Source organism: Bipolaris zeicola (genome assembly GCF_000523435.1).
Source record: "Bipolaris zeicola 26-R-13 unplaced genomic scaffold scaffold_71, whole genome shotgun sequence".
In the NCBI taxonomy this organism is placed as follows: domain Eukaryota; kingdom Fungi; phylum Ascomycota; class Dothideomycetes; order Pleosporales; family Pleosporaceae; genus Bipolaris; species Bipolaris zeicola.
In genome coordinates, this window is record NW_006912120.1 from 20,074 (window position 1) to 44,418 (window position 24,345).

General features: G+C 52.2%; 13 protein-coding genes across 13 annotated transcripts; 4 read left to right on the top strand and 9 right to left on the bottom strand.

Moving 5' to 3' along the window:
* Positions 1 to 95: 95 nt before the first annotated feature.
* COCCADRAFT_36638 (uncharacterized protein) lies at positions 96 to 1,457 on the bottom strand (the record flags this gene model as incomplete). The annotated part of the gene is made up of 4 exons (XM_007713966.1): positions 96 to 100; positions 176 to 269; positions 331 to 1,203; positions 1,278 to 1,457. The coding sequence occupies 4 exons, from the start codon at positions 1,455 to 1,457 to the stop codon at positions 96 to 98; spliced, it is 1,152 nt and encodes a 383-aa protein (XP_007712156.1).
* Positions 1,458 to 2,121: 664 nt separating this feature from the next.
* COCCADRAFT_95774 (uncharacterized protein) lies at positions 2,122 to 3,667 on the top strand (the record flags this gene model as incomplete). Its single annotated transcript, XM_007713967.1, has 3 exons — positions 2,122 to 2,465; positions 2,515 to 3,391; positions 3,434 to 3,667. 3 exons carry the CDS (start codon positions 2,122 to 2,124, stop codon positions 3,665 to 3,667), a joined length of 1,455 nt encoding a protein of 484 aa, XP_007712157.1.
* Positions 3,668 to 3,848: 181 nt separating this feature from the next.
* On the bottom strand, positions 3,849 to 5,586 carry COCCADRAFT_4916 (uncharacterized protein; the record flags this gene model as incomplete). Its single annotated transcript, XM_007713940.1, has 2 exons — positions 3,849 to 4,159; positions 4,227 to 5,586. The coding sequence occupies 2 exons, from the start codon at positions 5,584 to 5,586 to the stop codon at positions 3,849 to 3,851; spliced, it is 1,671 nt and encodes a 556-aa protein (XP_007712130.1).
* Positions 5,587 to 7,379: 1,793 nt separating this feature from the next.
* COCCADRAFT_95736 (uncharacterized protein) lies at positions 7,380 to 7,550 on the bottom strand (the record flags this gene model as incomplete). Its single annotated transcript, XM_007713968.1, has 1 exon — positions 7,380 to 7,550. One exon carries the CDS (start codon positions 7,548 to 7,550, stop codon positions 7,380 to 7,382), a length of 171 nt encoding a protein of 56 aa, XP_007712158.1.
* A 716-nt stretch (positions 7,551 to 8,266) lies between these two features.
* COCCADRAFT_95806 (uncharacterized protein) lies at positions 8,267 to 9,905 on the bottom strand (the record flags this gene model as incomplete). The annotated part of the gene is made up of 4 exons (XM_007713969.1): positions 8,267 to 8,359; positions 8,411 to 9,150; positions 9,199 to 9,694; positions 9,852 to 9,905. The coding sequence occupies 4 exons, from the start codon at positions 9,903 to 9,905 to the stop codon at positions 8,267 to 8,269; spliced, it is 1,383 nt and encodes a 460-aa protein (XP_007712159.1).
* Positions 9,906 to 10,501: 596 nt separating this feature from the next.
* Positions 10,502 to 14,475, bottom strand: COCCADRAFT_95750 (uncharacterized protein; the record flags this gene model as incomplete). The annotated part of the gene is made up of 5 exons (XM_007713970.1): positions 10,502 to 12,261; positions 12,345 to 12,487; positions 13,014 to 13,194; positions 13,250 to 14,333; positions 14,392 to 14,475. 5 exons carry the CDS (start codon positions 14,473 to 14,475, stop codon positions 10,502 to 10,504), a joined length of 3,252 nt encoding a protein of 1,083 aa, XP_007712160.1.
* Positions 14,476 to 15,189: 714 nt separating this feature from the next.
* Positions 15,190 to 15,873, top strand: COCCADRAFT_95777 (uncharacterized protein; the record flags this gene model as incomplete). Its single annotated transcript, XM_007713971.1, has 3 exons — positions 15,190 to 15,291; positions 15,344 to 15,449; positions 15,497 to 15,873. The coding sequence occupies 3 exons, from the start codon at positions 15,190 to 15,192 to the stop codon at positions 15,871 to 15,873; spliced, it is 585 nt and encodes a 194-aa protein (XP_007712161.1).
* A 92-nt stretch (positions 15,874 to 15,965) lies between these two features.
* Positions 15,966 to 16,417, bottom strand: COCCADRAFT_95792 (uncharacterized protein; the record flags this gene model as incomplete). The annotated part of the gene is made up of 3 exons (XM_007713972.1): positions 15,966 to 15,994; positions 16,045 to 16,297; positions 16,379 to 16,417. The coding sequence occupies 3 exons, from the start codon at positions 16,415 to 16,417 to the stop codon at positions 15,966 to 15,968; spliced, it is 321 nt and encodes a 106-aa protein (XP_007712162.1).
* Positions 16,418 to 16,602: 185 nt separating this feature from the next.
* COCCADRAFT_26154 (uncharacterized protein) lies at positions 16,603 to 17,922 on the top strand (the record flags this gene model as incomplete). Its single annotated transcript, XM_007713951.1, has 1 exon — positions 16,603 to 17,922. One exon carries the CDS (start codon positions 16,603 to 16,605, stop codon positions 17,920 to 17,922), a length of 1,320 nt encoding a protein of 439 aa, XP_007712141.1.
* A 305-nt stretch (positions 17,923 to 18,227) lies between these two features.
* On the bottom strand, positions 18,228 to 19,585 carry COCCADRAFT_4922 (uncharacterized protein; the record flags this gene model as incomplete). Its single annotated transcript, XM_007713941.1, has 2 exons — positions 18,228 to 18,427; positions 18,487 to 19,585. 2 exons carry the CDS (start codon positions 19,583 to 19,585, stop codon positions 18,228 to 18,230), a joined length of 1,299 nt encoding a protein of 432 aa, XP_007712131.1.
* COCCADRAFT_95867 (uncharacterized protein) lies at positions 19,582 to 19,761 on the bottom strand (the record flags this gene model as incomplete). Its single annotated transcript, XM_007713973.1, has 1 exon — positions 19,582 to 19,761. A coding segment is annotated over one exon (180 nt), but the record flags the coding sequence as incomplete, so codon positions are not given.
* Positions 19,762 to 20,263: 502 nt separating this feature from the next.
* COCCADRAFT_36648 (uncharacterized protein) lies at positions 20,264 to 21,049 on the bottom strand (the record flags this gene model as incomplete). The annotated part of the gene is made up of 1 exon (XM_007713974.1): positions 20,264 to 21,049. One exon carries the CDS (start codon positions 21,047 to 21,049, stop codon positions 20,264 to 20,266), a length of 786 nt encoding a protein of 261 aa, XP_007712164.1.
* Positions 21,050 to 21,337: 288 nt separating this feature from the next.
* On the top strand, positions 21,338 to 24,333 carry COCCADRAFT_95855 (uncharacterized protein; the record flags this gene model as incomplete). Its single annotated transcript, XM_007713975.1, has 2 exons — positions 21,338 to 22,771; positions 22,837 to 24,333. The coding sequence occupies 2 exons, from the start codon at positions 21,338 to 21,340 to the stop codon at positions 24,331 to 24,333; spliced, it is 2,931 nt and encodes a 976-aa protein (XP_007712165.1).
* Positions 24,334 to 24,345: the final 12 nt, after the last annotated feature.

Consider the following 24,345-nt stretch of genomic DNA (forward strand, 5'->3'; position numbering starts at 1 on the left):
CCCTGCGCAGCTGCAACATGAGTGCGCTGGCAATTATGTAAGAAAGCCCAGCAAAGATTTGAGCATATACATATTCGCGCGAAGAGTTGGGGCGCCTAAGCTTGAGCGCAATGCCCTCGGATACTGTAAGGCGTCATGTACTGAAGCTTCACAAAGGCTGGTTAGATGCACATACCTATGGAGGGGATAATGACAGCTGCCCAAGACAGAGATAATAGAGACTGCAAGTCTTTGATCCCTGCGACTTCGACGCACAATGGACCAATCGTCTACACCTAGTGTCACTATGGTGCTACTTCAAGACTGTCATGGCACGAGAGACCAACTTACCATCCAGAAAACGCCTACTACAGCCCCGCACAGTATGACGAAGAAAACAGTTAGCCCATATGACGTGGAAGGCAGCCAAAAGGCGAAACATGCCACTCCACACAAGAGTGTCAGCGCTCCAGCCGTGTCTATTCGACTCCATCGATCACTAAGAATGCCTATGATTGGCCGTCCGATGGCAGTGCCCATGTTAAGCAAGCCAATCATGTCAGTAGCTTGGGATCGCGACAGCCCAATGGACAGCGCAAAGTCAGATAGAGAGAAAAGTAGGACAATATAACCCAGCATACTGATGAAGGCCCAAGCGAGCAGCAAGAGCACGTCAACACGCCTCAACAACTTTGTATCAAAGCCTAATTGAGATGGCCGAATGGCCTTGTTCCGATCGCGGATGAAGATGGTTGCAATGGTGTTTGCCGTGAATGTTAGTATGCCTGTGATGCGTAGTGCCCAGGCAATGCCAAATCGCTGGATAATAGCTTCCGATTCCCATGCGAATGCCGCCCCGCCGACGCCAGACCCTGCCGCGCTGATGCCGTTTGCGAGACTCCGTCTTTTGTCAAACCATTGGGAGAGAACTGGTAGGCAGGGGATGTAAAGGAAGCCAATTCCGCAACCGACCAGGACGCCTTGAGAGATGTGTAGCTGCCAAATGCGATGCGAGAAGGAAGCCGAGATGAAGCCTGCAAGCTGAAATAGCAGACCGCAGCACATGATGACATGGATCCCGAACTTGCGGCACAAGACTGTCACAGCGGGTGCAACGACCATGGCTATGGCAAAGTTAAACCCCCCAATAAAGGCATAGTCCCAGGTTGTTGCTTCAGGGAACAGGTCATCTGCAAGGTAGTGAGACAAGTAGATACCATAGGCCTGGAAATTTGTATCAGCTACTTGTATCTCTTTGGACGACAGCATGAGGACTTTGGCACTCGCTTTATACTCACCGAGACGGCACCCCAAGTAAAGCAATTGATTGTGAAACAAGCAGCAATACAGACCCAGCCATAGCCACCGTCTGGCGGCACAAGGCCTTCACTTTGCACGTTCTCAATACCTACGTCATCGGCACGAGCTGACGACAGCCTGGGGCTCTGATGCCTTGAGGACGTACATTCAACCCCCATGGGTGGAAGAGCTGATGATTTTGACGTTTTCCTCTCTCGTTTGTCTTGATGCTGTTATCAAGAGGAAAAGATTGGGCAAGAGCCGTGCTTGGGTGGAGGTTGTGGTTGGCCTAGATAGTGTGTCGTCCTTAGTCAGCCTCGCCGTCGCATTCGACCACTCCACGTCCTATGACACATTCAGTAAGCTTACAGCAGGATGGTAATTAAATTATTCCGACGGGTAAAATTGACCAAATACGAGAAGAGTTGACATGGTCAACAAGATCGGTGTATGAATCAGCGTCATGTGTCGATCGCTGTAGAGATCAAGGTCTAGGACCGCTGTATACTTACCTATGCACCTCTTGCATGAACTGAACGGGCCGATACTCGATTTCAGACAGTATGGCTTGCCTTTCAGTATCCTCACAGGAAAATTGTCCATATGACGATGCTGTGTATTCGACGAGACGCGGAAGCTATACGGGATGCGGATGATGGCGCTAAGCCCATTGAGGGAATTCCGAAATCGAGGACCCCGCCAAATAAGTTATTTGTAGTGAGAAGATGGTGGGCCCCGCCATGTTGACAATTCAACGTCTGGCACAAACAAACTATAAAGACTTTTCTCTCTCTTTTTCCTATCAATTCGGGACCGGAACGATAGCTCAAGTGCATTACCGTCATGGAGTGTGACACATTCCCCGTCACGCAATACAGCACCAGCGACGCCACGTCGTTTGCCCACACATCGGCGCGCTCGCGGTGGCCCATCATCATAACACAAGGCATTGATGACGTTCATCGCTCGTTGCACAGCACCAAGGAAGAGGAGGCCATCAGCCAAGGCAAACATATCGTTGCCGAACTTGCCAAACTCAAGTACGAACTACAACACGACCGCGAGCTGACACCCATCCCCAATGATGGCGAACCCGACGTCAAGGCGTACAATGAGGAATTAGCCGCCAGAGGCAATCCCAAATGGCACAATGTGCCCTGGCTTTACGCCGAGTGCTATTTGTACCGGTAGGTACCGTCTCTGTCTGTCGTGGTCGAGGCTAACCGCCATAGCAAGACGCATATCGAGCATCTTCAAACAAAGTGACAAATGGCGCTCATATGATATCTTCGCTCGCCAGAAAATGGCTACTTTCAAGTCCTCTCGCCCCGCCGTTCTCGAACTTGCTGCGCGCTACAAGGACATTGTCACGGAGCTGGAGCAGAAAAAGACTCTTAGCGGCGCAGACACCCAAGAGCAGCTTGAGGCTGCTGAAAAGCTTCTCTTCACTGAAATGTGCGAGATTTGTCTTTGGGGAAATGCAACGGATCTTTCGCTCTTAACGAATCTTTCTTATGAAGATATTCAAAAGCTGCAAGGCTCCGAGGCGCGCAAGAACTCAGAGAAGAACATCCTGGTCAACGACCTGGATAAGGCCTTCAAGGTGCTGTCTACCGCACAAAAGGGCGGCAAGAAAGAGAGGCGCGTTGACATTGTCCTCGACAATGCCGGCTTTGAGCTTTTTGTCGACTTGATACTGGCTGGCTATCTCATCGCCTCTGGCCTTGCCACGAATGTCGTTTTCCATCCCAAATCTATCCCCTGGTTCGTGTCAGATGTATTGCCGGCCGACTTCGGCGCCCTTCTGTCCGCACTGGCCGACCCACATAGCTTCTATGAAGCACTATCCGACGATGAGAAGCACAACGGAAAGGAGGTTGTACCTCTTTCGGAAACCGAGTGCTCCAACCTGAAGTTTTTGTTCCAGCACTGGAGTACCATGCACGCCGAGGGCCAGTTGATGTTGCGGCCCAACGACTTCTGGACTGCGGCTGGAAGCTACTGGCGGCTTCCCAAGGTAGAACCGGAGCTTTATCAAGACCTTAAGGAGAGCGAGTTGGTCATCTTCAAAGGCGATTTGAACTACCGGAAGCTAACTGCTGATGTGAGTGTGGTCAGCACTTTATGTATTGACTCTGCTAAACTTTTTTGATAGGCTGCCTGGCCCGCTACAACACCTTTCACCGAGGCCATTGGTCCCATGGGCCCCGGCTCAGGGCTCCGTGTACTTGCGCTCCGTACCTGCAAAGCCGACGTGGTGGTTGGATTGCAAGAATGTGAAGACGAGCGACTCCGAGCTATGGAGGGTGGTGGAGGAGATAGCGGAGCACGAAAGTGGGCATGGAGTGGCAAGTGGGCTGTCGTACAGTTCTCAGATGGTAAACTATAATAGAGAGCAGCAACCTAGAGTGCCTAGAATACGCAAGCATGACTTGGGATAAATGGTAGACAACGGTTGGATAGAGGGAAATGGTCAGAGGTACATCACGAAGCAATTCCGTTCCTTCCCAAAATGGCACTTGGCAACACGAGTATTATAGGCAGGGGGTATACACTGATGATATTGATGTCTAGTGCGTTCCTCGCCGGATATCCGATGCAATCCGCTGAATCTCTTCCACTGCCGGCGGCTGCTTGGCCCCTCGTAGCAGCGACATCTTGGAAAGGCTCTCCATTTCCCGCATTTTCCGAGCCATGGTACCCTCTTTGGATGCTCTTTGATTTCGACTACTTTTTGAGGGAGCCTGCAGATACCTATGCGTGAGGCCATCGATGGAGTCCTGCGTCGGTCTCGATCTGTGCCTGTGAAACATGTCTACCCTGCCGGAATTCTGCGGCGACGACTCAGTCATGGGGCGCGGATAGCCCAGGGCCTGAAGATCTAACCCTGAAATTAGCAAAAGATCGAAAAAAAAGACGACAAAAACGAGTCGTGTTCTAAAACATACCAAGCACCAATTTACCCGCATCCGGTTCACTGCCCAACCACTTTCCCATTGTGCGCTTGGCCCAGAGCTTACGCACGCCTTCGAGCTCGAGGTGGTACTCGAGGTTGTCCCAGACGGGGATGCTGCTGCAGATTGCAATCATCTCGAGCGTCTGGGGGTGTACTTCGGCCGTCGCACCCGGTTTTACGAGGACGACTTCGAGCGTACTGAGCGGCTCCCTCGGCGGCGGAGATTGGAGCGCGTTATCGCCTCGGCACACGAATTCCAGCGAGTCATGGCGCTTCAGCCCGCGAATGCTCAGCTTGCGCCGCAGCGCTTTTGGTGCGACTGGACTTGATGACCGCGGCCGTGCTGCTTGCAGAACCGTTGGTAGACCGGTAATCAGCGTTGCGATGCTGCGCAGAGATTCCACGACAACGCATCCGTCCTCGTGGTTGTCCTTTTTCCGCTTTACCGCCCCGAGCAACGGTCCCGTTTCTATGCCGGAGACGGGCAGCTGGAAGCGCAGGTTGCACGCGTTTGTGAGTACGGACTGGACCATTTGAGGTGGTTTGCCATTTGTCCAACAGTCCCAGTGTTTGCCGCCCGCGTCCTTTTCGTGTGAATGTGAAGCGCTGCGAGCATCGCACAAGTCGATGAGAAACAGGCTGTCGCGGTAAAGAATGTTTAGTCCCATTGCGCGCATTTGCTGGCACACGCGGAGAGCAGGGTGCATCATGACGGATCGGATATCCACAGCATTGGGACCATGGCGATGTCGGTAGCGCTGCGGTGTAACCCGCGATTGATATGGTGTGATTGATACAGCACGTTCTTCGGCAAAAACGTAAGCCAGTATATGCCCCAGTAGGCCTTGTGGAAGCTGGAGTAGCGAGCGCCTTGTCACGTTTGTGTGGCTAGGAGCTTTCACTGAGCGTGTCCGCTCAATCGGTGGCTGTGTTGTGCTGTTTTTACGCGTAAGAGAAGGAGTACGCTTGGTGACGTTGAGAGGTGCTGGGACAGGATTCGAAGTCATCATCGTCCTCTGAGGTCCGCGGACCGGTGATTCATCGAGCATAATTAGGCATTCTAGTGATCGTCGGTCGATGGAGTCCTCTGAGGCTCGAATCGGGGCGAGCCGCTCTTCCAAGACATGTCGTTGGCGCGAACTGTGGGATGGCTTTGCGTAAACGGGTCGGTTCTGCGTTTCGGTATCTTTTGGGAGAGGCAACGGCTTATTCTGGCCTGGAAATAGGTCGTGCATGTATTTTCTTGACGTGGCGTGTGCCTTAGCGGTAGCGGCGTAGTCGTTAAGGTTGACGCGGACTGAAGAATCGGGTAACCGAGGAGCGAGCACATATGGAGAAGCTGTGTGGGCCATGGTGGGCAATCTGGTAGAAGAAAGTATCGAAAGAAACGGAAAACCGGAACGAAGCAGACACAACGGATAAGAAGAAGAAGAAAACGAAGGATGCTCGCTGTGATGGGAGTAACTTGAATCAGCAGAGCGTAGTAATATGTGGGCGAAGCCTGCGCCACTGCATGCATATAGAAGGATTGACAGACTCAGAGTCCAGCTCTTATCGACAAAAGAGGGCCACTATTGCCAAATTGGCTTGATATATTGAGCTTCATCCTCATTCCTTACTAGTAGGCGACAAGCAGGTAGCATGCCACTTTCTCCTTGCCATGTGCGAACCCATGGCTAGCAGGTTCGACGCTTGTCGCGAAAATGGACCGGGTGTAGGCCTGATGTACCATGTAATCCAGTTTTTCGAGGCGAAACATGCATACTAAAGCGTTTTGCCTTGCTCTGATTTGCTGCGTGCTCATCCGGCCCCATAAACATTTTTTGCCTGGCACCGTGGCGGGTACTTGTCGATTAGGTAAAGTAGTGTATGCTGTCAAAGCGCCATGGGGATGGATTTCCGCGTGGGAGAAGAGTGACATGGCTGGTATTATTGGCTGTGCGGCTCATGTGCAGGCATCAGGCGCTGTACACTACTTTCCCTGGTCCAGCGTAGATGAGGGTGGATGATATTTGCAGTCGGTATAGCCCCACTCTGTGGCTGCAATCATAGGTCATTACTCGTAAGTGAGGAGACTGTAAAGGAGCGGGACGGGTCTGTGGCCCTCATCCGAGACTCGTAGTGTTCGAGCAGCATGGCACAATGACCATCTGAAACGTGACGGGGCAAATCTGGTGGAACGGCCTCTCGCTTGAGAAACCGTCACGGCCAGTGGGAACTGTGGGCGAACGCGACCGTGAGCGAGCAGCTGTTGTCACCTTCACCGGATGGCATAATGAAGCTGGGTTAGAGAATGCAGTGCGCACATTTGGCGTTTCACGCCCTAGAGGTCAAGGCATCCCATGAACACGGGCTGGCTGGATGGATGGATGTCGCTGCCAAGAGGTAACCGAGGCTGAAGGGATTAGTAAAACACACACAAAAAGAGATTGAGGCTGAGAAAAAAATCTGTAGTTGGAAAAGGTCAAAGGTGAGGCGCGTAGGCAAGTCCATGGTGCACCGTCTGGACCGTGATGGTGGACGAGATAACGGCGAGGCTGGGATTGCCCACTAGCCACCGTTGTAACAACGCCTGAAGGGGCCTGTTCTCCTCCTAGTTCAACAGTCGACAAATGGCGACTAGGAAATTGCGTGGCGTTCAGGGGCGTTTTGCAACACTAATCACGTTGTTGGATTCTAAGATTATACCAACGTATTTGACGAGCAGCTTCATCCTGGCACCGGAGGAGTTGGACCATTGTAGTATGTGTACGCAGGTAATGCAACCGGGGGAAGTGTGTTAGTATCAATTCATGAAGCCCTTAGCTAACCGTTAGGCCCGAACTCCAATCTCCACAGCACCCTCGCGACGTTCAGCGGATACGTGTGCCAAGTCAACGGTTGTTTGCGACCCCTTCCGGTAATCCAGTCCTGCCCCACGTTCTGCGATACCGGAAACTTGCAAGGCCGTTGCCGATCCTTCTCATCAGTTGTCGCCCGCCGCCACGCTTGCCTACTCCAGTCGTCACATCTCATCATTCCATATCCAATGTATCCTACGCATCAACGGCTTCACCTCCCGAAACACCTGACCCAGAGACCGTACGTGGCGTGCCTTCTCCCCTCTCTCTCTATTGCTGGACGGGCATAAAACAACGCCTCCGTCTCAAACAGAGAGTCGTACCCGGACTGCCATATGTCGGCTACTATAGCCAGTATACCGTGGTTGGCACAGTGCTACCGTGCCCATCACCATCGAAGAAACATCGAATACGGTGTTCGCTTCGGCTTCTATCCGACCTGTGTCCAACGTTGCACTTGCATTGATATCGGACATGAATACGGTGTCTGTGTGGTCGGAGAGAAGCTTGCAAATGAGTCGGCCCAAGCTTCAATAACTCGAATTCCATCTTGGCTATGGCATGACTTGACTCGTCTTCGCTTGTCTTGGGGAACAACCTGTGCACGTCCTTTTTCTACACAATACCTGTCCCTTAAGTTTCTACGATATAGCTCCGTTCAAACACTTGAGCCGTCATGAAACTTTGCCTTCCCGTACTCGAAACCCTAGCAATTGTGCCCAACCTGCACTCCTTCCCACTTCACCCTACTCGCCTGAGTGTGATTCGCTGCTTTTTCCTGTGTGATTCAAGGTTACTCCTGGCTATACACAAATTCTTACTGCCAACTACAACCAAATGCGCATCCATGTAATGGCCTCATTCTGCATTGAAAGGGCACCAAGTCGCACCGTTTGCATAAAAAAATCGAATGGCGGGAGTGATTTCGGCAGAGGTGCCGCATTCTCGAAGACAAATATACGAACCCGTACAACGGCTCGGCGCAGACAGCACAGGACCACCTTCTGACCATGCAAAGGGGAATATCGCGGGTGTGAGTATATCCCCCGGATTATAGGATTCGATTCGATTCGATTCGATATTGGATCACTTGACCCAAGCTTAGTAGCGGCGAATCGTACCGGATACGAAGTTCTTCAACGAATCTGTATCTTCACAAAAGTATGCCCACCCCTATCTTTTATGCAAGGCCTCAGTCCTTCTTGTTCCGATCATCAGCTGTCTCGCCCTCAATGTACACGACATCTTCCTCACTGCTCGCTATGATTTTTGACCTTTGGTCCAACTACGTTTATGGTCAGTTTCCAGCCATTACACTTCACAACATCATACGCACCCATTGCACAGCTGCTGTCGAACCAAAGAAAGCAAACACCACGACAATCATTGTGATGTAGCCCTTCTTCCAGTACGGTGCATCTGTTGCAGGATAAAAGGCAATGCCCCAAAAGGTGTATAGTATGGATTGCACCATACTCATGATGTAAAGTATGACTGATCTCGAGGCGTCGTCGCCGTTACGCTGGCAGATGACACTCGCCCATCCATACATGACTGGATTCACGATGTATGAAGTGCCAGCCAGGTAGAACGCAAACAACACACCAGCGGTAGAAAGATTAGGAATCAGCAGGAGGATTGCCACAAGAAGCTGCAAAACTCCCGCGAGAATGACCATGGTTATACGGCGGTTGGTCATATCTATGATGTAGCCAGCTCCAATGTTTGAAACTATAGATACTGCTTGGACGCCCAGAGGATAAGTAGTCGTCGCATACGAGGGAAACTGCTCGATGTTGGCTTTCATCCAGAGTAAGAACAGACCCTGAAGAACAATGGCTTCGAGTGCGCATCCTATCATGGAGTAGAGGGATAGTATGTAAATGTCTGGTTTCGCAAGAAGCCGCTTGGCCAATGATTTGAGGCTGATGTCGTGACCCCAATCTTTCTTGGGCGGCAGACGATCCAGTGCCAGTTGTATTTCCTCTTTGCTGAGATATGGAGTGTTGGGGGACTCAGGCAGGTTGGGAAAAAACAACAGACCAAAGATACCAAAGGGGATTCCCATAGCACCATCTTCAGAGTGTTAGTATCGACATTAGCTATGTGAAAGAACATACGCACTGATGATGAAGACCCACTGCCACCCTGCAAGAGAGGTTTGTCCATGTAGACTTTGATTCATTGCCGTCATCATGACACCGGCAAACATGCTGCCTATCTGTCCAATAGCCGTGAAGATGGCGGTTCTTTTAGCAATCTCCAATGGCTTATACCAGGATCCAAGGATATAAATGGTACCACTGTAGAGACTTGCTTCGAAGAACCCTTGCAAGAAGCGAATGACACAAAGTTGAGCGTATGTCTTGCATGCCGCTGAACACATGGTCAAGCCAGACCATACTATCAGGGTAAAGGGTAGCCAAAAGCGAGGCGCAACCTTTTGGATGATGAGGGCGTGTGGTATCTGACCAGTACAGCTACCAGCCGTGAACATGGACAGTAGAATACTGTACTGGTTGCCTTCCAGTCTGAGTGACTCTTTCAGTCCGGAGACATAAGCATTAGAAAACGCAGATCGATCCAAATAATTGAAAAAATACGCCGCACAACAATACACCTAGTTGCCAGATATTAGCTCTCCCAACTCAGTTAAATAAAAAAAAACTCCCGAGTATCAAACAAATTAATCTAACCAAAATGAAGCAATCTGTCGCGTTCGTTAGATCCTGCAAGAGTAAAAGAAAAAGATACCCCTCAAAAAGGAGTAAACGAACAGCGGTTATGTACATACCAAGCTTGCGAACCAATCGTTTCTCCAATTTCAACATCGTAGTAGTGTCCAGCCGTGCGTAACCAACCCGCCTGTAGTAATGACGAAAAAGAAACATATATGTCCCGCTCAACCCAACTTTTTTTTTCTGCAGGAGAAAAAAAACTACTCCCCCCCCCACCAAACCAACCCTTGGCAAATGTCTGCGTTGTTTCTTCACTTATCATAACCAAGCATTACAATGGTACCTTGATGGTCCGCACCGGACCAATCACACCTCGCCTTTTGATAAGCGGGCAAGTCTGGGGGGTGGGGGAGGGGGGGGGCGAACAGGTATTCGGCCCGCTGTTTGGGCCAAAAAAGAACATTCGGAATCACTGGTGTCGAACGCTCACATGAGTATTTGAGTGCCTTGTTTGATACACGGAATGAGTGTTATTTGGAATGTAAAGCATGGAAAATATAGAGGGATTACTACGGCATAAAAGGCGCGGAGATATTTACGTCGCAGCTAGGTATGTGTATGAAAGTATGTACGTAAGTAGTACGCATGTCAGCACTTTACAGTTAAGAGAGACGGGCTGGAAGGCGTCTGACGGCTAGTAAGTATATTCGGCAATTAGAGTAATATATATCTTGACCTTCAACTACCTACTACAACGTAATCTTCCCACTTCTCAGCACCTCCAAATCTTGCAGGGTAAATCTCACATATCTATCTTCACCAGGCTTCATCCACATGACGATATCATTTTCACCCCCAACAACCTTAGTTCCGTACTTGTCGATTTCAATGCCCTCATTCCTCAACGGCGCCTTGTTCTGCTTCTGATTATCTGTATTACTTGCTTCTTTGACCAGCCGCAGGAACACGGGTACTGCATATCTTGGCAACTTGCCGCGCGCATATTCCAGCAGGGCCTTCCAGTCGAATGCCTCGGGGCTGGTGCCAGGGGATAAGCGGAGAGCAACACAGCCAGCACGACCGTCGTGCCTGGGAACCAGTGTACCGTATACGATAGCTTCATCAACGCCAGGGAACTTTCCTAGCACTTCGGCAACTTCGGCCGTTGATACGTTTTCGCTCTTCCAGCGGAATGTGTCACCCAGTCTGTCCATGAAGAACCATCTACCATCGTCATCTCTTCTTAGCGCATCGCCAGATCGATAGTACAGGTCTCCTTTCTTGAAAACGTCTCTTTCAAACTTCTTCGCCGTGGCTTTGGGGTTGTTGTGGTATCCAGCAAACGTGTCCTCACTGGGTACGGCAACTAGAATTTCGCCACCTTCATTGTACGAATTACGCTTGACAAAGCCAGTCTTGGGGTCGCGTAGCAGATCTCCAGTCTCTGGGTCAACAGCTACAGGTATGTATATGTTGTGCAGTGCTGCTCTGACAAGAGCACCGTGCTGAGCAAGAGCGTTGTCCGTAAAAGGGCCCTTGTTGTGGACAACCAGACCCAGCACGCCTTCGGTCGAGTTGAAGAATTCCATGACCTCTGGGACGTTGAAGCGCTCTTTAAACCGACGCCAAACATCTGGGCGCATGCCGTTGCCATACATGCCGCGTAGTCGATGATCCCTCTCTTTCGGGTGTGGTGGCGCCATGAGTAAATACCGCGCTGTTTCACCAACGTAGACAAACATTGTCGCCTGCGAGTCGTGGATATCGTCCCAGAATGTGCGGACGGAGAATTTGCGTCCTATCGCCACGCTCAAGCCACTCGTCATTGCACTCAGAGTAAGCATTCCTCCTGTTCCATGGAATAGAGGCATGCAGCAGTACCACCGGTCGCCGTCTGGGCCAGCCCTCTGGCCGAAGTTGAGATTGTCTGGATCTCCCCTCTCGTGAAACCGGCTGACCATGTACTTGCCTGCTTTTGGTAGTCCGGTTGTTCCAGACGTATAGAGCAAACACGTGGGATCCCTTCCGCGTACGTTTTCCCTGTATTCATCGCCTGGTACCACAGTGCTTCCCCGATAAACTTCTGCCAGCATATTCTCGTCCACCTTGAACGCACGGACGCCCATGTCTTCCACTGTGGCTCTGGCATCTTCGAATCTCTCCCAACAACCTTGGTCTTCATCAACAAGCACAAGCTTTACTCCGGCGATTTTCAAGCAGTGCACTAGTCCCTCGTCTTTCAGGTTGTAGTTCAAATGGGCTGGAGCACAACCGATGCAGAAGAGACCGAGCCAGATGACCATGAAATCGGCACTATTCATGAGGTAGGTGGCAACCATGTCGCCAGGTTTCACGCCCTGTGCAAGGAAGAAGTTCGCCCACTGCACGGCGCGGTCGTGGACTTGTCGCCATGTGTAGGTTTTGGCGCGGGACCAGACGCACAAGTTGTCGCCGTACCTTTCTACTTGCGGGGGGAAATTGTACCACGGGGATTGGCGGTTTGTTTTCACTGTGCAGGCTTAGCATAGGCAGAGAGTGATTGTAGACGTTTCTGTCGCGAGCCGATGAAGGGGACATGTGGGAGATGCATACCAAGCTGCTCATAGTACTTTGTCGAGCTTCTCTTAAACTTCAGCGTCTTGATGTCCTGTGCAACGTGATACTTTGCATTGACGTATGCAGCAAGAGCCGAAGCAGCAGCCAGGGCTGCAGCAGTGGTTGTAGGGTCCATGTTCCTGACCGCCGCTTTATTGCACAATGGGGCGTGCTTGTTGTTTAAGTAGTAGGCGGACTGACCGAAGCATTGTCCGAAAATGAAGGCGATAGCGGTCCTTCTAGGGAGCCAGCACGCCGAACCGAGCTCCTGGCCTCCATCCCTGGCGACTTGGACAAAACAGAAGCAGAAGCCGAGGTCCACTTGGGTGCTAGACTTCGTATGTGCGGGGGAGCTTGCACCGTTACGTGTAGATCTGTTCCCTAAGCCAACGAATGGGGTTGGTGCGGGTAACGGGTCGGCGGCAGGCGTACCGAGCGTCGGACTAATAATCATGGCGTCCAGACGTGCATGCTATTTGTTAACTATTAACTATTAACACCAGACCAACACGTCTGGTATTCACTCTAGGCTTGTGTAGCTACAGACCTGCCATGGTACTGGACATGACCTCGATCAAGGAAACCACATGGCGTTGAACAGAAAAAGAAAAATATGCTATTGTATTTATACATGAATCAACACCCACAGCCAAACATGACATCTACTCGACTGTCTTCTGCTTCTTCTTGCCAATGTTTTCGGTGCCAGGCGGTACCTCCAGCCCTCCAAACACCAATCCGCACACGGCCACCATACCCGCAGCTCCGGTCGCGTATGCTGTTTCTCGGCCTGCCCACCAGTATAGCGTGCAGAAGACCAAGGGTCCTAGAGAACGTCCGATTTGGCCTGAGAAAGAGGGAGTTAGCGATTGCGATTTCACAGCAGCATCTTTTGAGCTTACCGAAACTTCGATGATTTCCAAGTTTGTTTCCACGTTCGCCCGCGCCAGCTTCGAAAGATGATAAACTATTCAAGCCAGTCACAACCGTCGCGCTCGTCACGGCCAAAAGGGCAGCTGCCCCATAGAGTGCGCCCTGCGTCTGCACCCTGCCCAACATAACAAAGGCGATGGTGCAGCTGACGACTCCCATCTGGACCACCTTGAGTGGGTGCATGCGGCGCACCACTGACCCCTGGAGTAGTGATGCAACCAATCCAATGAACCCGAGTAGCCGTCCCGAATCCTTTGCTTGGTAGGCAAACAGGTCATAGGTCATAAAAGGAAGTGAGAACTCCATGCCGCTGAAGAACAGGATAAAGGTAAAATGAGTGGCGTTGAGAAGAAAGTGTGAGTTCGTCCGGATACGAGGCTTCGGCTTGTCCACGTCCTTGACTTTTCCATTTGCCATGCCATTCTCGCTCTTGCTTGCCGAAGGAAGCGTCTCTGGAAGGCTGACGTATAGGTAAATTGTCTCCGAGACGATGAGAAACAGGGAGAAGCCCGCTGCCATGGCAAAGGGGTTCTTGTCCATGATCTGCAGCGTTGAGAGATATGCACCCAGAGCTGGTCCAAATGTAAAAGCGATGCTGAAGCAGACACCCACGAGCGCCATTGTTGACCCTCTCTGGCTGTCATCGCTGATATCTGTAGCAATCGCCATGGCAAGCTGCACATTGCCCTCGCTCAGTCCACCCACGATCCTGCTCGCAAGGAAAGTCCGGAAGTCTGTGGCTGCAACCCATAGTGCTACGCTAAAGATGTTGCCAATCATGGACCACAGCAGTGCAGTACGTCTTCCATATTTGTCTGAGAGCGTGCCAATAAAGGGCGATGCGATCGCCTGGCAAAGGGAAAAGAGCGAGCCGAGTGCGCCGCCGAGGAGGACAATGTCGTAGCGAGAGTTGATGGGCTTCGCGAATGAGTTCTTGTATGCGTTGAGACCGGCGAGGATTTTGGAGAGGATCGTATTTGGGTCGCCGGTTTCGTGGTTACGGTAGAATTCGATTAGTTTGGGGAAAAGCGGGAGGATGAATGTAAATGATATCTAAAGCCCAAGGCTGTCAGTGCATGCGCTCAGTTAGTTGCGACCAGGGATGACGTACCAAGTCAAGTAGGAGGGAAATGAATAATACTTTCAACACCCTCTTCCGCAGTGTCGCGGGCACGGGCGCTGTCTCTGAGCCCATGATGATGTTTTGCTTGGGATGTCTGGTTGTACAAGTTAATGAGGGAGCAAAGGGTGATGTGGACACAGGTACTACTGGGCGGCGGCCCGTCTAATTAAAGAAAACGTAGCGAATGTTGGACGAAGGGGGGAGCAATTAAGAACAGCTCGGACTACCAAGCCAGCATCTAGGCGATTGTGTATTACTGTACTGGACCAAGAATAGGGTCGGCTGTGGTTGTCGGCTTATTGGTGGCGGGAGCGCGTTGAGTTTGTCAGTCTTGTCATCACAAAGTATCGCCGTACGCTAGACGAGGGCGAGCCATGAGGATGAAACAACATGGGAAGTCCCAGACGCCGCTAAGTCGAGCTTACTGCCTGTACATGGGAACTACATGCTCGAGAGTCATTGCACAGACCCAGACACGCACACAGACACCGGCGGCGCGCGATAGGAAAATAAAAAGGACAGGTTGGCAACCCTTTCGGTGGAGACATGGATGGAGTGACTTGAGCAAGGCGGGCCCCCCTTGGATGATCATCATGCAATGCTCGAGCGAATGAGCCGAGGCTTCCAAGCGCGCCGCCCTGCCGATTGTCCACCTTCACTACCACGCGACCAAGCCGATGGCGTCGTCGGGAACGGGCGTCTTTCCGATATCCCAGATAACATACATGCTGATACATACACATCTCGCCTATCGACCATAGCACTCTACCTTTTTCTAGACCCATGATGAGTGGCCCAGGGGCTGATCGGCAAAAAGCAATGGCAGCTGTACGCGCCATGTTCGACAAGTACAAACTGCTTGCGGCAAAGCGGCCAAAAGATCATATTGTGAGATGCGCGAGTTGTCGTTCAGATGGTTGCTTGGACTAACGATCCCGAGGACTTTGACAACCAAGTCATGAATAGCCTGGAGCTCGTGGATGCCACGCCCGACGGAACAGTGAGGTATGAAATGTTCATGGCACCCAACTTCTCCAACCTGAACAGTACGTCTTTTGTCATAGCCAACGGCCCAAACTGAGTGGTGAATTAGATGTCATGCACGGTGGAGCTGCAGGCGTCATATTCGACATGTCCACCACGACAGCACTATGCCCTCTGGCGCGGCCCGGCTTCTGGGAATTCATGGGCGGCGTGACACGCTCGCTCAACATTTCTTACCTCAAAGCCGTGCCGATTGGAGTAACGGTCAGGCTCAACAGTAAAGTGGTGAGTATAGGCAAGCAAATGGCAATGATCAGAGGCGACATGACCAGTCTGGACGGGAAGACGATGTACTGCACAGTCGAGCATCATAAGGTGAATGTGCCAGTACAGCCCGAACACCGTCTTGTCCGAACAGCGTGGGACGATGAGTTTGATAGAGAATGGGCAGCACACGTGAAAAAGGCAGCCAAAGGTAAGTTATAAGGTGAATGGGCCGACACGCAGACGCAAAGTGTAGTGATTGCATACGCCTCTATAATGTACATTTAGACCGCAGGGGTAGGCTGCTAATCTGCCTACTTCCTCTTGTTGAATTTCTTGGATTCTGCAAAGGGTCAGCAACAATATTAGCAAGACATATCAGTGGGTACATACCGGCAGCAGTCCTCTTCTTCTTGGGCGCGCCCTTGCCTCTTGACTTTGCAACGTTCAGATGCTCTAACCAGTCTTCCTCTGCCTCATCTATGATCTGGTGTTCGGGGTACAGGCTTCGCAGCTGGGGAATTGTTCCTATCCGTGGCGGGTAGTATGAGGCGACTGACGGACCCTTGAGGCGCTGGTGAAGGATGCGCGATCCTAGGCGCAGGCGTTCGGGATTATATGTGGTGTTGAAGACCTTGCACTGGACCTGCGCGCATGTCAGGATACAGACCCAACCCACCGCCTAGACACCGGAAGATGACGACTGCGAAAAAAGAAAGTAACGTACCCTCATCAGGTCCAACACCCGCTGTCGTGGGACTGCCATTGTGCTTGCAATGCTTGGTCTTCTTGCTTGGTGCGCCATCGACGTGAAATGGCCGGCGGAGGTGCCCTTGGCGCCCGCAACTAGCGCCCGCCGCCCTGTCATGTAACTTTTTGGTCGTCAATGCTCTTTCCCGCTTCCATAACAAAAAGAGAATTAGGAGCTGGGCCGGCCACTCGTCCACCACTATGGCATCGCATAAACGAGGAGGAGGCTTCAATCATTATGGCCGCGATCACCACAGCAAGAAGCACTACCCGCCTCTCCAGCGCAATGCACCACAACCAGAACTCTCCTCGGCGGATATGCAAACGGGCCTGATAGCTTTGTTGGATAGGTTCGTCGCCGAAGAGACGACTCCCGGGGCGGACAAGGAAATCCTCTACCACGCGAATGAGCTACGACGCCGGCTTTGCGCTCGCGACCACGGCACTTCATCGCAAGCGAAACGCGAACTCGACGAAAAGCGACCCGACAAGGCCGTCCAGGTCGCGATTCCCGATTACATATATCGCAAAGTCCAAGAATCCAAAGACCTGCCTCCTCTGCCCCCCATCGCTGAGCCCCATCTCCACGAAGCCGTCTTTACCCATCGATCCGCCATTTACGACCCGAGTATCCCTGGTTCCTCGCTGGGCGGAGACCTCAGCCTAGACTACGAACGTCTTGAGCTCCTCGGCGATGCCTACATCGAACTCATTGCCTCGCGCGCTCTATACAATCGCTTCCCACACGTCGACGTTCCGGAGCTGTGCATGTGGCGCGAACGTCTGGTCGAGAACTCGACACTGGGCAAATTCTCCGAGGCGTACGGTTTTCCCGATCGACTGAAGCACCGGGCCCTATGGGACAAGAACTCGAAGCAATACCACAAAGTCGTAGCCGACATGGTCGAGGCCTACGTCGCAGCAGTCGTTCTTTCTGACCCAGCGCACGGTTTCGAGGCCGCCGAGGCATGGCTTACAGAACTTTGGGCGCCACAGTTGCTCAACTTCAGGGAGAAGATTATTGAGAACCCTCAAGCGCGCGACCAACTTAACAAGCTAGTCCTCGGAAAGGGCGTCAAGCTCACCACAAAGGAGGAGAAACCCATGACATACGACTCCAACAGCGTCCAGTGCTACCACATGGGTATCTATCTCACAGGGTGGGGTTACCACGACGAGTGGCTCGGTAGCGGCGAAGGTCAGAACAAAGTCCAGGCCGGCGTTGCAGCTGCAGCCGACGCCCTCAAGCGAGACAGCCCCGTGCTAAAGGACGCAATACGACAGAAGAACGAGCTGAGGGCAGCAAAGCTCAAAGAGCAAGAAGAAAAGGCAAAGGCCAATCAAGACACAGATGTTCCAGCTCCAAATGGTGGCGGCGGCGGCGGCGAATCTGGCCCCAAGGAGAAGATAGACGACGACGACAACGACGCCCCAACTAAGAAGCGGAAAAAGGAAGACGAGTCTACTTTACCCGAGCAGAAGAAGCACAAAAAGGAAAAGAAGAAGAAAAAGGAGACATAGTCCAAATGTCCGAGCGATGATAGCGATTGAGAGGGTAGAACCGGGCCTAATTTCCTCATGCCACAGCATCCTGGCTCTTTTGGTCGAAAAGACTGTCTTTTTCTGACAAGAGCGCTTCCCAGGAGCTAACTAATATTCCAATACACTGTAGACAAATAGCAAAGGTAGGAGACTCCATTGTAGATGCCTAGACCTTTTTTGCTACTGACCCGGGTTGTGTATGTGGTATTCCCCCCCCCCCTCTTCTTCGTAAACAAAAAACAACGCCAACTGCCCAATAATTTCCCAAATACGCACTTTTTTCTTTACTGCTTCTTCAGCGCCCGCCCCGCAATGTCCTTGCGGTACTGCATGCCCTCAAAGTGTATGCACTCGACACCCTTGTAGGCCTTTGCTACGGCTTCCTCAAGCGTAGGCGCTGTTGCTGTGGATGCGATGACGCGACCGCCAGACGTCTTGAGTGTGTTGTCGGAGAAGGAAGTTCCGGCGTGGAAGAGTACGACATCTGTCTATAGTTAGCACAACCTGTACGGTTTAGTTTAGAATAATGAGATTGCAGCTCACCTTCTGGTGTGGCATCTAGCTTCATGACTGTGCCCTTTGCATAGCTGCCTGGGTATCCGCCGGCCGCGACTACTACGGTAGCGGCAGAACGGTTGGATACCTTAACATCGACATCTGCTAACCGTCCATCTGCGCATGCGACCATGACTTGGGCAAGGTCGCCCTCCATAAGCGCCAACAGACTCTGTGTTTCGGGGTCGCCAAAGCGGACGTTGTACTCGAGTACCTTTGGTCCATCCTTGGTCATCATCAGGCCGGTGAACAGCACGCCCTTGAACTCGAAGCCCTCGCTTCGCATGCCGTCAATAGTGGGCTGTAGAATTTCCTTGTCGACGCGATCGAGGACCTCGCGTGGTGCAATGCGCGTTGGAGCATATGTGCCCATGCCTCCCGTGTTGGGGCCCTGGTCGTTGTCGAAAATGCGCTTGTGGTCTTGTGCAGGTGGGAGAGACTTGATGGTGCGGCCGTCGCTGAAAGTAAGAATCGACAACTCATCGCCCTCAAGGAATTCCTCAATGACCACCTCGTCACCCGCTGCGCCAAACTCGCGATCTAGCATGATGTCTTTGAGCGCCGCGTGGGCTTCCTCCTTGGTCTGGGGGATGATGACGCCCTTTCCTGCTGCCAGGCCCGAGGCCTTGATCACTACCGAGTGTGAAATGGTGTCTAGGTAGGCTTTGGCATCCTCATGTTTGCTGAAATTTTCGTACGCTGCGGTGGGAATGTTGTGTCGCTTCATAAAGTCCTTGCTAAAAGTCTTGCTGCCTTCCATGGTTGCGGCCTTTTTTGAAGGGCCAAACGCCTTGATGCTCTCCAGTACATTCTCCTTAAAGTAATCTACAATGCCTGCGACTAGTGGTGCCTCGGGTCCTGGTATTAACAAGTTCACTTGCTTCTCCTTGGCAAATTCGACAAGGCCGGCGAAATCGGTGTCCTTAATGTGTGTAACATTGGTGACTTTTGACGAAAGGGTTGCGGTCCCTCCGTTACCGGGGCAAACGTAAATGTGCTCAGTCGAAGGCGACTGCAGTAATTTCCAGGCCAAAGCGTGCTCACGGCCGCCATTGCCGACAAGGAGAACTCGGACACTTTCTGTCATGGTATGCGATTGGGTCTGAATGGTGCAGTGCTGTGCGTTTGTGATGTTGCACTGTTGCGACGGGAAATTTTTGGGATGGTGGATGCCCCGCCGTGGGGTAAATGACAGGGGTGCGCGGGCGCGGGAGGGGTGAGGTCATTGCCAGCCAGCCCTAACAGGCCATTGACGAGTGGTATTAGAGCGCGAAAAGACTGATTATTTGCGTGGCACCAAAAGTTTGCGATTTTGAACGATAAGATTCATCTTGAAAACGGGTATCTTTTTGACTATTAATTACCAACTTGAAAGAACCGCACTGAACAATATCATGGTCCAGTGGATATGCCCGAACAGACTTGCGTTAATGATGCTGTGTAGACGATGACCAGCATTCTGTATCTACTACGCTTCTCTGGCAACAGATGCTATGCGTCCTTGAGGAAAGTAGCAAGTCACCGAGTGTGGATGAACAGGAGACCTAAGTAAGTTGCTGATGTTTGCTTTCCGTTTGTGAGGTCAGCCAAGGGAGCATGTGGAAGGCATGGAGACGCGTGTTAGCGGGACTTGCATATCACTGAACAAGCGTGATGTGATGCCGGATCCTGGTTGTGGGTATGTATCGATGGGCGCGCTCCGGATGGTATAGACACTTGTGTGTTCGAGCGGGAGTGCGTGGCATGGCCATTAGGCGGAAACATATCATCCTAAGCCATTGTGGTTCTGCTTTGCGCGCATGAACAGCTGGCCTAACACGTCTGGTTGTGCAGGGCTGGCATGGGTCATGTATGGCTGCTGCTGATGCTGGTGCTGCTGTGGTGGATGGTGCATGCTGGGCATTGGGTGACTATCGTGGTGGTGCAGGCTAAAGTCGGCATCTTGCTCACGCTGCTGCCCAAAGAGCTCTCTCAACGACAGCTGGCGGCCCATGGGGGTGGAAGAGACAGCGTCTGGTGAGCCGTGGAGAGCAGCACGGCTTGCTTTGGCCCTGTCGGCGACGGCCATCATCTTAGCGGCCGTTTCCTGGCGGCAGTTTGCCGTCGACGAGGGCGGTGGATCGGCAAAGATCCAGATGCCGTACACTTGCTCGCCCTGAATGATGACATAGGGATCCGAGATCTCCATTTCATCGCTGCTGGTGAGCTCCTCGTAGAAGTTGTCGAGTCCTCTGCGGTTGAGGATAATGGCGCAGTAGCGCTCGGCGCCCAAGGGCGAGGGTGTCAGCTGGCAGATAAAGAGGGTGCCCTCAACGCCCATCTTCTCCCACTGCTGCGTCTCGAGGTTGAAAGTGTAGAGAGCAGCATAGGGGGTGACATGCTCAATTGACGTAAGGGCAGGATACTGGCGGCGGAGGACCGACAAGTTGAGCTCTTCGTTGGAACGCGGCGGGGGGAGGGGCACGTCGACCGAAGGTATGACATCTGTCTCGTAGTCCGAGGGCGGCGGCTGCTGAGGCTGGCTGGCGCGAGCTTTGCGATGCGGCGCCATGGTGTTATGGTGTTGTATGTGTATGTATACACATGTATGTAGTAAACAGTACTATGTAATAAGTAAGTATATAAGCAGCGGGCATTAGTTAGTGCTGAACAATAATCCCACAAGCTTGGGCCCCACCTAGCACCACCACAGCCACAGCACAACAGCCTCAGCGTCGTCATTGCCAGGCGCCCGCTTACCCTCCCCCGTGCTGCCAAATCTCCACTTCCACCATGGCGTCACTGCACCAGCACCAGCAACCGTCCTCGCTCTCCTCGCTCTCCTCGCCTCCACCCCGCCATGACATCTGAAGCCACCTCTGTGCAGTCGACAGAGCGATTAGATGCCACCATTCCCGGCGCATTTCTTGACCCGCGCTCCCCGAGCGTCGCATCCGTCACTACACAACAGACATCCCTCTCCCAGGTCCTATACGACCGTCGTGCTGAGTACACGCGCCCACAGACTGTGCGCATCAAGGTCGGCTCCTGGAACACGGCCGCCCAAAAAGGCACAGAACAAGACATTGGCAAATGGTTTATCAAGGGCAGCGGTGTAGACGGGGCCCTTGGCGGTTTGGGCGTGTCGGACACTGGCTCTCATGATGTAGTAGCTGTGCCAGGCGGGGAGGATATCGACATCTACGTGTTAGGCCTGCAGGAGATTGTCGACATCACCTCGGCTGCTGAGGCTCTGCGGCCCTTTACCGATCCTTCGACCGCAAATAGATGGAAGGCTCAGCTCGAAGCAGCCTTGCCTAAGGGCTACAAACTGGTGACAGATCAGCAGCTCATCGGCCTGTGGTTGGCCATCTACGCTTCGCCACAAATCCTCCCTCAAATCAAGAATGTCAGCACCACGAGCGTTGGTACAGGCCTCATGGGTTACATGGGCAACAAGGGTGCTGTGACAACGCGCATTGTCTTGGGCGAGACGACACGTCTTGTCTTTATAAATTCCCATCTTGCAGCTGGTGCCGACAAAGCATCCTTAGACCGAAGGAACTGGGATGCTGCCCAAATCACCACTCGCACTCGCTTCGATCCTATCGTCAGTGGCTTGGGCCCTTCACAATCTAGCGGCGAAGGTCTTGGTGATGAGGATTTCGCCTTTTGGTTCGGCGACTTGAACTATCGTCTCGAAGGCATGCCAGGAGACGACGTGCGCCGCTTACTGACAATTCACACCCAAGACCTGGACTCTCATGAGAGCCAAGGTAGACTATCCACGTCCGCCGACTCGGGATATGATTCGAGACAATCGTCTGAACAAACACGTGACACGGCTCCTGTACCCGATGAACTGGATCCAGCGTCGCTACAGACTACCCTCTCATCTCTGCTTCCACACGATGAGCTGCACCAAGTCATGAAGCAAGGAAAAGCCTTCCATGATGGCTGGGAAGAAGGCCCCATCCAGTTCCTGCCATCCTACAAGTACGATATAGGCAAGGTTGGCGTTTTTGACTCGAGCGAGAAGCGTCGCTGCCCTAGCTGGTGCGACCGCATCATATATCGAACCCGAGCATCCAAGCAGAAGTATGAGGCCAAAGTCAAGGAACAGGAGGCTGCACGCCGAATAGCTGAAGAAGTTTCATCAAAGGGCTTGGACGTTCCAGGGGATTACGACGTCATGTACGAGTACGACCCAGACACAGACGGCGCGACCTACGATGATTATGACGAGAACGAGACGCCCGAGCCGGAGCCAGTCAAGACAAAAGACGATTTATCTGTACGTCAATCGTGATATTACAAATCTTGCTACATTGCCACATCTTGCTGACTTGATGCTATTAGGCTGAGCTATTGCTCGAGTACTACACCACTCATATGCACATTCTCAGTTCCGATCACAAGCCACTAGACGCCGTCTTCCGGCTCCAGTATGATGCCGTTGTCCCTGATCTCAAAACGGCTATCCACGCCGAAGTGGCTCGTGAGATTGACCGTCAAGAGAACGAGGGCCGACCTTCCATTGCCGTAGCAGTGGAACGTACTACTGGCTCCTCTTCACCTGGTGAGGAGAAGAAAACAGATAGCGCGTTTGAGGGAGTCGACTTCGGCGAGGTCAAATTCGCAAAATCTTACCGACGCAACATCACCATAGCCAACACTGGACGTGTCCCAGCCACCTTTGGATTTGCAATTCGTCCAGTAGAGAAAGGCCAACCTGCCGGGCCTTTTCCTTCTTGGCTCAGTGTTGCATTCGACAGGGATCAAGACAAGCTCGACAGGCCAACGCTAGATGATGTTCAACAGTGTTTCACCCTCGAACCGGCCGATGTCCTAAACGTCGAATTGAAACTCAAGATTGAAAATCTGGGTTCCGTACGTGATCTCAATGAAGGCGACTCGGTCCTGGACGAAATCCTCGTCCTGCGCATCGCAAATGGAAGAGACCACTTTCTGCCTATCCGCGCTCATTGGCTGCCTTCTGTGCTTACCAGGTCCATTGACAAATTAATCAAAATCCCGGAAGGAGGTATTCGGAAGTTGCAGCATCAGATACCTGCCCGTGGCGAGGTAAAATGGAGCGTGCCTAGGGAAATCTTCCGGCTGACTGAGGCGATAGAAGACCTGACGGAACGGACACTAGCTGAATGGGAGATGACAAAGGCCGAAGGAGAGAGGGCACCCTGGCAAGATAACGCAGGATGGCCTTTTGTCAAAGGACGAACTAGTGCGAGTCCGGAGAGGGAAGATGAGCTCGCAGAAGTCTACGATGCATTAGACTGCGACACACCTTTCGCTGGTGCCTTTACCCCAGAGACTCGTAGTAGAGAACGAACCGAGGTATTATCCGAAGTCCTTGTCGCCTTTCTTTCCAGCCTCACCGACGGCGTCATCACGAAGAGTTTATGGGAGAGACTGGAAGAAGCGCTTATCCGCCGTGAAAAGTCCAACGCTCCGGCTTCTCCAGATGATGATAAAATGACTATCCTTGAGATCCTTGCTTCAGCTCCCAACCACAACGCCACATTTCTACTCATTCTCTCTTTCCTTCACAACATTGCAAATCAGATTACAGAAGTATCGAAGCCACGTCCGGAGGGCTCCAATGATAAGAGAGCAAGTGCAGACATGAGTCTTCCTTCCAGTCCGCAAGCCCAGGTCAGGAGAAAGACTCTCAGCAAAGTCCCCGAGGTGGCGATTCGGCAGCTCATTGTGAGAAATTACGCAGTCGTATTTTCAGACTGCTTAGTGAGGTGGAAAGATGGCAGCAAAGAGAAGGAAAAGGCTGTACAAAAGGAGAGGATGGTGGGTGTCATGGAGCTGTTCCTCAGGATAGAGTAAACCTTACCCCAA